A 14229-nucleotide genomic window follows, 5' to 3' on the forward strand; every position below is an offset into this window, starting at 1 on the left:
AATTTCAAATTTAACAAAAATGATTTTATCTTAAAACTACCTATTTACATGGTTGAATAATGAGAACTTTTAAACTATTGGTAAAAAGTTATGATAATATCTACAAAATGCATCAATAGTATTGTCCAGTTCAACTGATAATTTCCTTAATAAAATAAATTGTTTTAGAACTTGAGGCAAAACTGAATTGAAATTGCATCATTGCATACATACCAGAAATCAGTGATGCTTTCAATTTAAAAATAAAGTAAGATTCTGCTGACTATGTAAAAAGTAGATATGAAGTCTTTGAGAATAGTGCTATATCTGAAATCACCTTTATTTTTAATATGAAAAGATTTATTTGGGAAGTTTCAACTTTAAAAAATCAATTGCACACAACTGCAATACTCCTTTATTGTGATTTTTGATTTCTTTAAACATGGTTGACTATCTGTGTTTATCTGTGAATCTTTATTAATAAAATACTATAATTAATTAATTAAAATATTAAACATTTGTTTAAAGTGCAAAAAACATAAATAGCATTGCAGTACAACAGTTACTCTGGACACAAACTGCATTATAGTACATACACATAATAACAGATTATAATATACATACATATCCATTATTATATAGTCTTATTAACAATCTTGAGACTATATCTAAATACTCATTACTTTTTATGCTTAACTTACAACCAATTCAACTTCAGATAGAATCTTGGAATAAAACTCTTATCATAAGTTGAAAACTACCTATATATAATTTGGCATATTATCATAATATATCATATTATATATATACCAAAAGTATTGACAAATGTTAAATCATAATAATTGTCATGTTAATGAAGTGACAATTACTATAATTAAATAATAACAATAATAAAATTTGAATATTGGTTTTATATGCAGCTAAGCAATGTTTGAATATGAGAAAAAATCATTAAATATACATAAATTTCATTACCAAGTCATTTCAAATGGCTGCTGCAAAGTCAGATATGAAATATTTACTCTGACTATACATCCTTTTATTTAAATACAAAAACATACTTTATCAACACTTACTGCATCCTTTTTCATAATTTTTTTCTTTTCAAAAATATTTTTAATTTAAAAAAATAAAACTTGCAAATACTTTGTTATCTTACTTGTTAATAAATATACAATTTAATTTAATATGTAATTTAGACTAAAGGTAGATGATTAAGTCAACATCTTGAATTAAATTTAATAATTAGACTATTTTGAAAAAAAAACTGAATGGGGAGTATAGTTTTCCCTAGTTCAGGAGTAGACAAAGGATGTTGCCTTTTTCTATGTAAGGACAACATTTAAAACTTTTGAACTGACATGGGTTGCACAAGAGAAAAAAAGAAAAAAATGCAGGTTAATCACAATTATTTATTCACAGAGGATTATAAATTAACATAAGTATGCTTAATATGACTGCTGTCACTGATGTGAATGTAATATATCCAAAATATTTAGTTGAAAATTAATCACTGCTAGTTTTAGTTTTCATGTGAGTCTGTTAGCCAATTTCTTGTTTTACTTTTTACTAAATTTTTACTAAGTTGTAGAAAATAATAGAATTTTTGCTGCATACTTCCTTAAGTTCGGAACTTGATATATTTATTAGTCAGTAAATTTTCGTCCAACGGAGAATTTTTTATAATTAAAATAAAGACCAAATCTGCCCAAAAGGGATCACCATTTATTTTTTGTGCACCAAGACAAAACACTTTTCGGCAACTGACCTTCCTTTTTAGGTTACTTGTTGCCGGAAGGTTATTAAAAAGTCCTTTTAAAACACACAAACACTTCCAATTAAAATTATAAAAATTTGTAAAAAGGAACTGGTGACATAAATCAGACATCTTGCTTACATCCATCTTGCCTTTTTCGGGGTATCTTGGCTGCTTTTATCCACTGGGAACAGGTGCTGGAAAATGTAGATTAGACAGCTGACCCCTGGCAAGCACATTTGTCTTGGTGCACAAAAAATAAATGATCCCTTTTGGGCAGATTTGGTCATTATTTTAATTATATTTATTAGTATTTTGTGCAGCACAAACCACAGGTTGCCCCACTCCTGCCCCAGTTGATGCAGAAAGTGAGTGACCTGTATGGTTACAGCTTCTGTGTTAATTTCGTCTAGAAGCAAAGATCAGACTAGATGTCTGAGTAATGTAATTGCCAACACATACACATCTGCACAGTAAGGACTCTAGATCAATCTTTTCTTCATGAATATTCTACATTAAGTAATTTAATTCTAGTTATTAAATTTAATACAGGATAGTAACTTAATCACTTACTTTTAATCTAAATTACCTAATATCTGTATATTTAATTAACTAAGTTATAGCCTGATAATCCAACTTTATCACTGATTATTAATATATAATCTGGGTTTGGTTTTCTATATATAATGTCTACTGTACACATACATCCAATATGTACTGTACATGAAAATATATTTTATATTATATACATTAATAAACATAGAAAAAATTTTATTTCTATTGCTTGTTTGGTAAAAAAGAAAAGCTTATTAAACTTTATGTAAAATAACTGGAGAGAAATAATTATAATTAAATAATACAAAGAATGTGTCTAAGCATTTTAGTTATAGAATATGCAAATATATATAGATAAACAAAATATTAAGCAAAAGTAAATTAAATTATATTTGAAATATAATATTAATTAAATAGTATCATTATAATTATTATTGAAATATTCATATAAACACATAATGTTATGTTATTATTTTGCCATCCTTGAAAAATTAAATAAAAATATTAGTATAGTGATCAATGTTTGTTCAATTCATATTATATGAAATTATTATAATATATATAAAACAAACATAAATTTTATAGGTACATTAATGCATTTAAATAACAATTAAAAAATTGTTTACTATAAGTTTTATTACGTAAATATGTTTTGAAGTAATTTTGGTTAACAGAAATTTGCCACTAGTAATATATTTATAAATAAAGGGGAAAGCACAAAATAAAATGACAATAATATTATTGCATGCAGTTAAAAGACATGCATCAGACATATGTTTTTTAAAATATTTGTGGTCAATCACCAACCTCTGCTAGTCGATCCATTGGTTTGCTCTTTACAGTAGAACATCAACCATAGACAGCATTCAACATGGTAACAGAAAAGCAAAGTGTAAAAAAAATCAAAACAAATTATTTTGAATAAAATCTTTACTGGATATTTCATTTCAAAATTAAAATAAAACATATAACTGAACTGAACCATGAAAAAAATCATGGTTGAAGTCATATTTCTAAAAAATATGAAACAAGCAAATTATTTCCCAGAAACTCTGATTATATATACATATATATATTTTGTAATTTGAGTTAATTACAAAATAATAATATTTATATATAGCAATATAGTAAATTATTTATATTTAAAATTAAAAGTATAAATCAATGTAATGATAAAGTTTTACCTGATTTTGTGTTTAATATACTACAACTTTTTTCCAACACAAACATACCAGAAAGAATAGGATTAAAAAAATTATTGTACTTTAATTGAATTAAATATATATATATATTTTATTGTATTAAAATATATGCAAAGAAAACCACCATTAATACCAAACCAAAAATAATAACAACAAAAAATGAAATATTAAATGAGATGTTTTCAAAAATTAACATTGATATGATAGAGTATAGATAATTATTGCAATGCACAGTCAATCATTACATTTATTCAATATCAATTAACATCTTATTCAGTTTAATTACTTTTAATTATTTAAAAAATAATAAAATGATCATGTCATCTAAAATTTGTATAGATTTTTAATGTTTTCAATAGTTAAATAACAAAATGTAAATTGCTTAACAAGTAACTTGTTTTGTTAAATATATTAGTAAAATATGCTGATTATGTATTATTGTCATAAGTATCTATTACTTCACAATAAATTATTCTTAAAATTCTTTATAACTTAAAATTTCATAATATTCATAAATATAAAAATAATAATAAATATTTATATAAATTTCACATTTGCTTCTTTTATATCATATTCATTTTTCTTGTTTTGTATTAGTTGCTTTTGTATCAATGAATAATCTAACCAATATTTTCATTTATTTAATTTTATTTCTTTAGAATCATTGCTTAATAAGTAAATAGATGTTTTGTAGTATTGTTATGTTATTTGAAGAACATAGATAGAGTCATCAGGATTCATCAGAATAAGGTACAATTTTCAAACAAGAAATAATGAATGAACTTCTTCCCTACTTACAACATTTCAATTTATAAGAGATTTTTACAAATGAAATATGCATATATGTTGATGCAATACTGTACTACATTTGGCAATGTTTTCAATTATCAATTGGATCATCTTCCCACTAATTATTTTAAATTTTATATAATGAACTAATTTATTTGTAACATGTTTCTATAAACTTGATTAAATTCAAAAACCTTCTTATATTTTGTATAAGTCAGAGTTTATTTTCTAGATTAAATGTTTTTCACAGTTGTTTTCTTCCATCTTTAGATTCAAATACGAAAATTAAATACAGAATTTAATAAAGAATTATTTTCAAATCTTGTTTTACAAAAAGTTTTTAAATTATGTATCCTAAATTTAATGTCTTAGTGATGACAGTTTCTCTGTAACTAAATAAAGATTTTTGCCTATAGTCAAATCTAAATAATAAAATAAATGTTAGAACTAATAATGTTAACATAAAAGTAGTCTTATTTGAATTATAAATATTTCTCTAAAAATCTTATTTGATTCCAAAGTATAATCCAAATCAAACAAAATTTGATTCCTTTTAAAATCTATATCAAGAATATTTCAACACAACAATCTCTTCTTAAAAAATTTATATTGTTCCTTAGTTTCTGGCAGAGAAAAGAATTCTCTTAAAGAGAATGCTTCTATTTGATTCTTCTCTTATTTCAAAAAACTTATTTTTTAATAATTATATAAAAATAATCTCATATGTAATATATGATCTTTCTTTCACTCATATCTTTTTAAGAGGATTAGTGACATGATGCCACAATATTAATTCTCTCTGGAATTAACAACTGAATGAATGTTAGCCTAAATCAAGTTGCATTCTGTATGAATGCTATCTTGACCTATATTGTTATTATTCCTGGTTAACTTAATCTGGATGATATTATATATATACACACACACACATTATAAAAATGAGAGAAAGTCATATATCACACATGAAATTATTGCTTTGCTTCTCATCTCTCAATTTGTTTCTTCCTTGTTCAATTTATGGAATTATATGTACTACAGTTTTAAAAATAACTTTTTTAATTCAATTAATTCTCAAAATTTCCTAAAGTATTACTAAATTCTAACCTATTACAATCTAAACATATATTCAGAACATATAACACCGAATTTTAATGAGGCAAAGGTGATCCGCACCACCCAACATCAAGAACATCTGAGAACTCTGGAGGAGATTGAAATTTATAAAGCCGATCGCACAACAACATGTATTAATTTCAAAGAAGAAAGGAATCTCTCCACTGCTTGGCAGTTTTTATTGGAAGAAAGGTCGTAAATCGGTTGACGTCACGCGTATTTATCATAGGAGGCGCACATCGTTTTCCCAAACAAAATAAAAGGAAATTTAAATATTTGGAACGGCACGCGGTTGCCCAACGTACTCGATCATTTAAATTACGGAACACGTTCCATTTATTTATGCTGTTCGATTATCAAATCCAGAATTGGCCTGAGGAAGAGCCCAGGAGGGGCAGCGAAAACGTTTGCCATTTCGAAAAATAGTTCGCACCGGTTATCGGTTTTAGAAGGTATTTAATTTTTTTGTATATTCAGAACATTTTGCATGTTACATTAAATAGTAAAATAATTGGTTATATTAAAAACAGTTCTAATCTTTTAGAATTTTTTTTTACATTATTATGAAATACAAAACTAAAAATTCATCTGAAAATACAATAAATGTTTTTATAAAAAAATTTTAAAAATTTATTGAATTAAAGTAAAAGCTAAAAATTAAAGGTTTGTATTACACTTTTGGAAAAGTAATATGTAAGATATTTAATTTGCAATAATAAAATTTATTTAAAGATGAAAACCTACAGTATTTACTTTAAATTAAAAAATAGAAATAAAAATAAAGAGACCAAAAAAAGATTTGCAGTCACAAGATGATTTGAAATAATACAAAAAACAGTTTGTTGAAAGAAGAAAGCATTCACAGAAAAAACTAACAAACAGTAGATTGGATTTATTTCTTTCTAAAGACTGATATCACAAGAAATGAACAAATTCAATATATGAAATGAGAATAAAAAATTTGGAAAACTGTTTCATTGAACAGTGGAATATATTAAAAAATACAAAACTGACTATACAAATAAACAAAAAGTTATAAAGCAAAAAACAACAACATAAAAAACCCAAAGAAATATTTAACTAGTAAAATGAATCAAAATTAGAGAGATTAAACGAGATATAAAATTAACCAAATAAATAAGCATACAAGTAACATTTTGCCAAAAATGATATTCAACATATTCAAGATATAGAAACTTTACAAAATATTGTTAATAATAAACTAAGAAATACAAGAAAATTTCTTCCAATGCATAGTAAATTCTTCTCTTACTTCTATAAAAAATTATAATTACACATTTTAAAAGCTGACATTATTTTTTTTTGCAATCTCACACAGTTAATATTGAAAATAAAATTAAAGAAAAATATATAATAAATTTGAAAAATATTGAAAATAAGTAGACAATATCATTTAAATTAATTATTGGTATGAAGAAATTTATCTTTTGTTATTATTAACAAAAAGATATTCTCTAACAAACAAATCTAAAAACAAAAATATTGTCTAACCTCTGTTTGTTGTTCTGGTAATTTCATATTATCAAAAATACGAAAAACAATCTGAAATAAATCTTGCCACCAATGAGGTCTAAATTGGATCCCATATGTCTTCACAATTTCAAACATAACTGTCAAAGCTCTAATAAAAATAGAGAAAAAATTTTGATCAGCTCATAATTAAAAATGAAACACAACGAAAATAAAGTATTAATATACAATAATAATAATTATTATTTTTTAAGTATAATTTAAATATTTAATATAAATAAGCAAAAAGTTTTGAATTCAATTATATGTTTCAAAATATATTATATAAAATATATAATTATAAATATAATTGTGTAAGAACAATATGACAACTGTTCCACTGTACTGTACATTATAACAATAACATAAAGATTGCATCATGTGACATTAAAATAAAAATCTAACTTATTTTATATGCAAACTACAGTTAAGGAAAATCTATTTTCTTTCTTTTAAATTTCAATTTATGTATATAAAATAAATTTAAAATTTTTCTGATTACAATTACAGCAGTTTTTAGTTACATTATTAGATAATTATAAATTCACAATTCCAAATTAATTAATTAATAAAGTAGAGAAAGAATTTAGAAAAAATTTTTGAAAATATATGACACTATTTTTTTTTAACACAGCATCCAAAAACAATAATTTTAAGTTAACAATAATATAAATAACATTTTAGGAGGTTCAATCACAGTATTTATTAGATTAATCCTGGTCATCATCTGTGGCCAGGATTGAACACACAACAATAGATGCAAGTCTCAAATGGTTAATATTTGAATTCAAAAATAACAAATTTTGATCAGAAACTGATAATTTATATTATTATTAACCAAAATACAGTAGAGAGACGTTAATCGGAATCAATTGGGGACTGAGGTTGTTCAGATTAGTGATTTGTTCCGATTACCGATTATGTACGAAAAAATATATTAACCTGTTCGATGTTCAAATTTTTCTCCGTTGCATGTCGCTTCGTGTTGAATTTTCGTCGACTTTAAGCCTAACGAAAACTTTTATAATAATAATCGAGGCTATCGTATCGTTAAAAATTATTTCTTCATTTTGTACAAACAAAATAAATATATTGAAGAATATAAAAACATAAAAATTATACTTTAGAAGTAAATCTAATATCAAAAACGTTCGATTCAGCACGACACAGTCCGACTGAAAATCATTCCAATTACCGGGGTTCCGATTAACGACTCTCTACTGTACTATTTTTGGTTAATAATACTATATTATGAACTAAATACTATTTTATAACTTCACTGAAGAACAAAACATTTCAAAATATTAGATTAAATTTATATATAAAAACTTATCATCAAAAACTCCAAATAGAAAAAGAAATACCAAACAAATAGCCAAATTCTTTATTAGGCTATAAGGCTAAATAATTACTAAGCAATTTGACAAGAGGCAGGCTACCAAAGAAAATATGTGCATAAAAGGTGTATTGCATAAATATTTAAATGGAGAGTATGGGGAGAGTTGACAATTTTTTTTTTTTTTTTTTTATAAACTTTCTGAAAGAAAGGTAAGATTAGTTTTCATTAAAATCAGGTCAGCTAACATTGTGAATGAATCTTAATATATTAAAGAAAACATCATTTTCTTATATATTCCCAAACATTATTTTGAGAAACTTCTAATTCATTAAATGGATAATAAAAATATCAAAATTTACACTTTAAAATAAAATTATTAATTGACTTTGCCTTTATCATATGGAAATAGAATTATAAAATCAACAAACCTTGTTCGAACATCCAATTTACATCTATTTACAATACAAGACAGTTCAAATAAAATAGGAAACCATCCTCGAACCCAAACACGATCTTCTTCGGGTACAGTTAGATCCTCTATATTATGTTCTCTAAACATCTACGTAATATATTAAAACATAACAGACATTACTAAATAGAGAATTATTTTATATATTTTTTATAATACTAAAACTAAAAAACTTAATAACTAAAGATTACATCATAAATATATTTATTTAATGATTTATTTTATTTTATTACACTTGTTTTGTACTTTGATCATTTTGCACTTGTTATACTAACACAGTTTTAATGTGGTAGCATATGTACACTTTTTAATAGACCTTCTTCCTGTGCTTAAAAAATTTTAAAAAATAGAAAAACTAACTTGATTGTCAATACTATGATACAGCATCACCAATTCATTGATTAACCCCAAGTGATATTTGAGATTAGAATTCTGATCTCCATTTTTACTAAACAATACATAGGAATTTGAGACACTGGTCAAGCAATAGGAAAAATATTTTTTATAATTTTTTTTTTTTTCCATTCTTGCAATGGGATAGCTTTCTAAATTCTAATCTGCTTGATCTACTCCATCCATTGTATCATTATAATCAATTAAGACCTTTGGTTTCAACTTTGTTCCTTTACAGATTTGAATTTTCTGCATTACAGAATTGTGAATTGTTGATATAAGATCGTAGGCACAAAAAACCTTACACATGCTGTTTCTAGCAATCAAATTAATTGATATAAGAGTTATGTCTTTCTTATGTTTCCACTTCAACAACAGAGCTTTTCCTCTTCCTCTTCTAAAGGCCACAATCTCTCCCTTTCTTTAGTTTCTTCTCTTTTAAGTCCTTAGGTATGTCTTTTCTATTTAGATTTATTGTTCCATATCAGTTTTGTAATTTGCAAAATATGTCAATTAGTTTGGCAAGTTTGGTTTGGTTAGTTTGGTAGTTTGTAATTAGTTCTCCACATGGTTAAAAAAGAATAGCAATTGTCTGTTGTAAGACAACCTTTTCCTAATAATGATTTCATCAAGATAAGAACAATTTGCAATTCTATCAGAAAATTCTTAAAATTTGAATCAAACTATGTTCCTCTTCCAGTATAAATGGTTGATGACCAGACATAACCACTTTTGGATTTGCAAAATGTGAACAGTTTTATGCCAAAAATCTGGCTTGCTCCTTTACACAAAAGGAGGCTCTCATCAATTGTCACATATTTATATAAAGTTATTGCTGATTGACATTTAGTCTTGAGAAAACAAGCTATGTTTTATTGAGTTTAAATTAGGTATTTACATCAAAAATATCATTATCAGAAAAATGCAAATATCTTTTCAGAATATGATACCTTCTATATGACAACAATTTGCTAAAAAATGGAGAGCTTATGACTTGATTTTTTGAACTGTACCATTCTTCAATTGTTTTTTTTAACTATTCCTTGCAAAATCTGAATGGATAAAAAAATTCTGGTTTCTTTAGATTTTGTTGGATACCATTTGTTACTTCTTGAATTTTAGCAGTCTCAGAACAAATGCACTGCTCTGCATATTAGTTTCGTTTTCGTTTGCAATCATTTTTTACCATAAAATCATCAAAATATTGAAGTATATCATCTGTACTAAAAGTAACAATTCCAGAAGTTTTGGCAAAGCTAAAGGAAGGAAGAGCATTACTTACTTACTTACTGTTTTTTCTTAAACCCATCTACTAGCAGCATCAATATTACAGTCATTACAAGATTCTGACAATTTCCTGTCCCTAATATCAGTAGATAATTCTTCACTTGATTCAATTCCTGATTCAGATAAGTGAAATTCATTTTCTGCAGAATTGCTGAAACTATCAATATCATTGATAATCATCAAAAATTTATAAAATTACACCTTCTTGAAAACTTAACTTGTTTGGAAAGAAAATATATATATATATGAAACAAGTTACAAAGATGTTTTCAGATTCCAAAATGAAACTATTATACCACTGAAAATGGCTAAATAATTTCTTTAACACACTGCCATCTATTGAAGGAAATAGTGAAATAAACATACAACAACGAATACATCAGACATTAAAATAAAAACATTTTACATACCGAATGTATGCCATACGTTAATGCCAAAAAAGTAATCACTGCAAATGGACAAATGGGATGTGACAGTGACTGAGAAGTAACATTTAACCCTTCTCGGTTACTGTCACATCCCATTGTTAGCTTGTGGTATGAATATTGTTTTTTAATGTTAAATACTGTTTCACAAATATATTTTAAATTAGCTGTACCTGGCCACGTGTTGCTGTGGCTCAAAATGTATCTATTATAAACGTATAACACTCCCTGTGAAGAGAATTTCGAAAAATCCCTTTTTAGTGTATATTCTCTTGACATGCCCTATTAAAACACAAAGAACTGCATCTAAAATAGTATAATAGAAGCCGAGTTCTTCACAGTAAGCCTTAATTCTGTCTCTCTTCCCTGCGGGGAAGGGATTTTGACATCTATATAATATAAAAACATGCACATATTTGAATGCAATGTTGTGTCAAAATTTCAAAGCAATCAGTTAAGAACTTTCCGAGATTAAGATTTTGAACAAACAAACACTTACATTTTTATTTATATAGATAAATTAACATTAATTTTTTTTAGATATCACAGCAATAAAATAAAGCAACATCAGAATTTTCTTGATATCTAATTACTTCATATAATAGTTTTTTTTCTTATATTTTATTCTTTAAATAATATTACATACTATCATAATTGCATTATTATAACTTAAAAGGATAAAATGTAATAGATTATTTTCTCCAGCTTGTTTATCATCATTTTAAAATTTTTTAAATAAAGAATTTATTTTTAATAAATACTTTATTTATTTCTCATAATTTATATTCATTTAGAATGCAAATGTAAATAATATTATATATGATAATATTTAATAATGATACATGATAATAACATTTGTCATTTTTCATAATAAAAAAAATTTGAAATATTGAAAATGACATCATCTGCTGTGTATTGATAACATAAATAAAACAATTCATTTAGCTGAGAACACTGTTTTGTTAGGATATAATAAGTAATCATAACAAACATAAATCTATCCTCAGTAACAGTCTGTAGTTATGTAAAAAATTATATTAAAAATATAAAAATTTCGATAACAATAAAAATTAACACACAAACTAATAGTTTTAAAGTCTTTTAAAATCAGTTTATTTGTTATTTTAAAATTCACCTATGAATTTTTAATAAAATTTATATATTTTTAATAAATACCAAACTTTGGTATATAGAACAAGATAGGAAAAAATTTTCTTAATCTTTTTTTAACAGATTTAAAAAACTAACAGAACAAATATTTATTTTTAATGAAAGATAACTGACATTGTTACATAAATTTTAAGGGAAAAAAAATGTCTTTGAAATTGTTTACCTGTGGTTGTTCTGCAGCATATTTTGCACAGTGTCTAATTAATCTGATAGCTTCCATACTAGTATCAGGAAAACTAGCATTACAAGCAAACTCAGATAAACATTTAACAGAGTCTTGAAATGAATCAATAAGAGCAGGAAAATAACTCTCATATATTTCAACTGTAAAATAAAATAGAAATTTCATATAAATTAATATTTTAATAAATTTTAGTTTCATTTAAAGTAATTACTGTATTTTACAACATGTGAGAGAAAACTTTTGTGATATTGCAATCTCCTGTAGGCTAATTTCCAAACAGCTTTCAATAGGCTACAGGTAGCATCTACCTGGCCTAACTCTTGAATAAAAACGTTATTGTTTAATTAAACATATTATTATTATTATTATTTGCTCTAGCTAAGCAGCTTTGACATGTACTCATACAGAAATATTTTAATAGCAAATTTTAGATGTAAATGACTTTTTAAATGCCTCTTTTTTCCTGATAAATAAAAATGTGCCCTCTAATTTTACTGTTTTTTTAACCAGAACACAGTAAAAAAAACATTTAGAGCTGAGTGTCTAATGTGGGAGATTGCTTAAATACAATAAATATTTCTCCCTAAATAGTTATGATGGGGTGTCTTATATGCCATTACTTTAGATATTGCTTAGTATTGATTTATAAGCTACTTTTAAATATTTACAGATCCTCATTATTATTTACAATAATCTTTTTCTGATAATTTTTGTAACTTATAATTAGAAAATATTAGCACTATGCAATTTTCAAACAAGTTATCTACAGGGTTCCTAATCAAATTTTTTGTTTTAAATTCCCTGACTTCCCAACCAACTTTGTACAAATTCTGACCCTCATGTCCCTTACAGTATGGCACATTGATAAAATAAAACAGCATTTGACATAATATGTACAAAGGTTATTGTTTCTCCAACTTTTTAATTAGTTATTTGTTCTAATTAACAATTATATATTTTTTTGTAATTGCCAAATTATTAAAACTAAAAATAAAATATTTTATTAAATTTAAGTAGTTTATCCTGTTATTAATCACAACCAATAAATCTATGTGGCTTTTAAAAAAGTAAAAAGCTTTTATTTATTTATTATTCATTAACAAATCCTGTATAATCCATGTACAAAAGTACAGGGTGGTTATAATTAAAGTTGCTCTACTCAGACCTGTATAGAGCTCGTTCTCATTTACATATTTTGATGAAACTTGGTATATATGTTATATGGACCTATGGGGAAAATGTAAAAAGATATTTAGTTCAAATTTCTACCACTAGGTGAAAAAATGGCATATGCAGTAGATGTTATTGTGAAAAACTGTGGGCCAAGGGTTAATCCTTACTGACCACTTACTCGGCAACAGTCCTCAAAGACCATCCACGTTGTCGTTTTTGATGGCTTTTTATCATGTGGCGAGGGAGGTGAGCAAGTCAACAGTTGGTTTGGAGTGACAGGAGACAGGTGTAACAAAATAACTAAACATTTATTAAATAATTAAATCAAGAGCACAGGAGGATATATAAATCCTAAGGTTATATGCAGTTATACTATACTACTTACACAAAATGGCAACTAATCTCGGAACTATGTCACATGTCTAATCTGTGTATCAGAGAGAGTACAAAGTTCAGCTGCAAAATATCTCTAATGGCAAGTATGTAATGATCATGCGTGCATGGAAGCAGTAGGAGTCCTCGGTATCTTCCAATTGGTGTCTTCTCCCTTTAGCTGGATTGGGTCTACTGTATGGAGGTCCGAGTGTCAAGGTGGCACTATCACCAATTATAACTTCCTATGACAATCGCCCCCGAGCTTCCGGTAGCTCTCACTTTTATCTCCTTGTTGTGAGAAAGGGGTCATGTGATCAGCAAAGGTTGACGATGACGACGCATTTTTGACAGCTATGTGTCAACTTTCCTGTCGCAAATGGTGAACTCCGATCTGATTCTCACAAGGAGCATTTTTCTATCAGATTTCTTTACAATTTAAATTTCTGACAATTGTGTTAAATTCGCAGATTTCACATTATGCAAATTAGGA

At 25.8% G+C, this 14229-nt stretch overlaps 1 protein-coding gene across 2 annotated transcripts in view; it reads right to left on the reverse strand.

The window, feature by feature from the left end:
• Sec71 (ADP ribosylation factor guanine nucleotide exchange factor Sec71) overlaps positions 1–14229 on the reverse strand; it is a 135416-nt gene that overhangs the window by 33390 nt on the left and 87797 nt on the right. Inside the window, exons 27-30 of one of the 2 annotated variants that reach the window (XM_067270117.1) lie at positions 12171–12331; positions 8692–8822; positions 6907–7036; positions 3098–3124 (exon numbers count right to left, since the gene is read on the reverse strand). In XM_067270117.1, coding sequence (XP_067126218.1) covers positions 3098–3124; positions 6907–7036; positions 8692–8822; positions 12171–12331 — 449 coding nt within the window. The remainder of the gene's footprint in view (positions 1–3097; positions 3125–6906; positions 7037–8691; positions 8823–12170; positions 12332–14229) is intronic. The other variant, XM_067270118.1, reaches the window with a different exon arrangement.

The sequence above is a fragment of the Centruroides vittatus genome, unplaced genomic scaffold (assembly GCF_030686945.1).
Source record: "Centruroides vittatus isolate TY-2023 unplaced genomic scaffold, ASM3068694v2 contig_364, whole genome shotgun sequence".
Classification (NCBI taxonomy): domain Eukaryota; kingdom Metazoa; phylum Arthropoda; class Arachnida; order Scorpiones; family Buthidae; genus Centruroides; species Centruroides vittatus.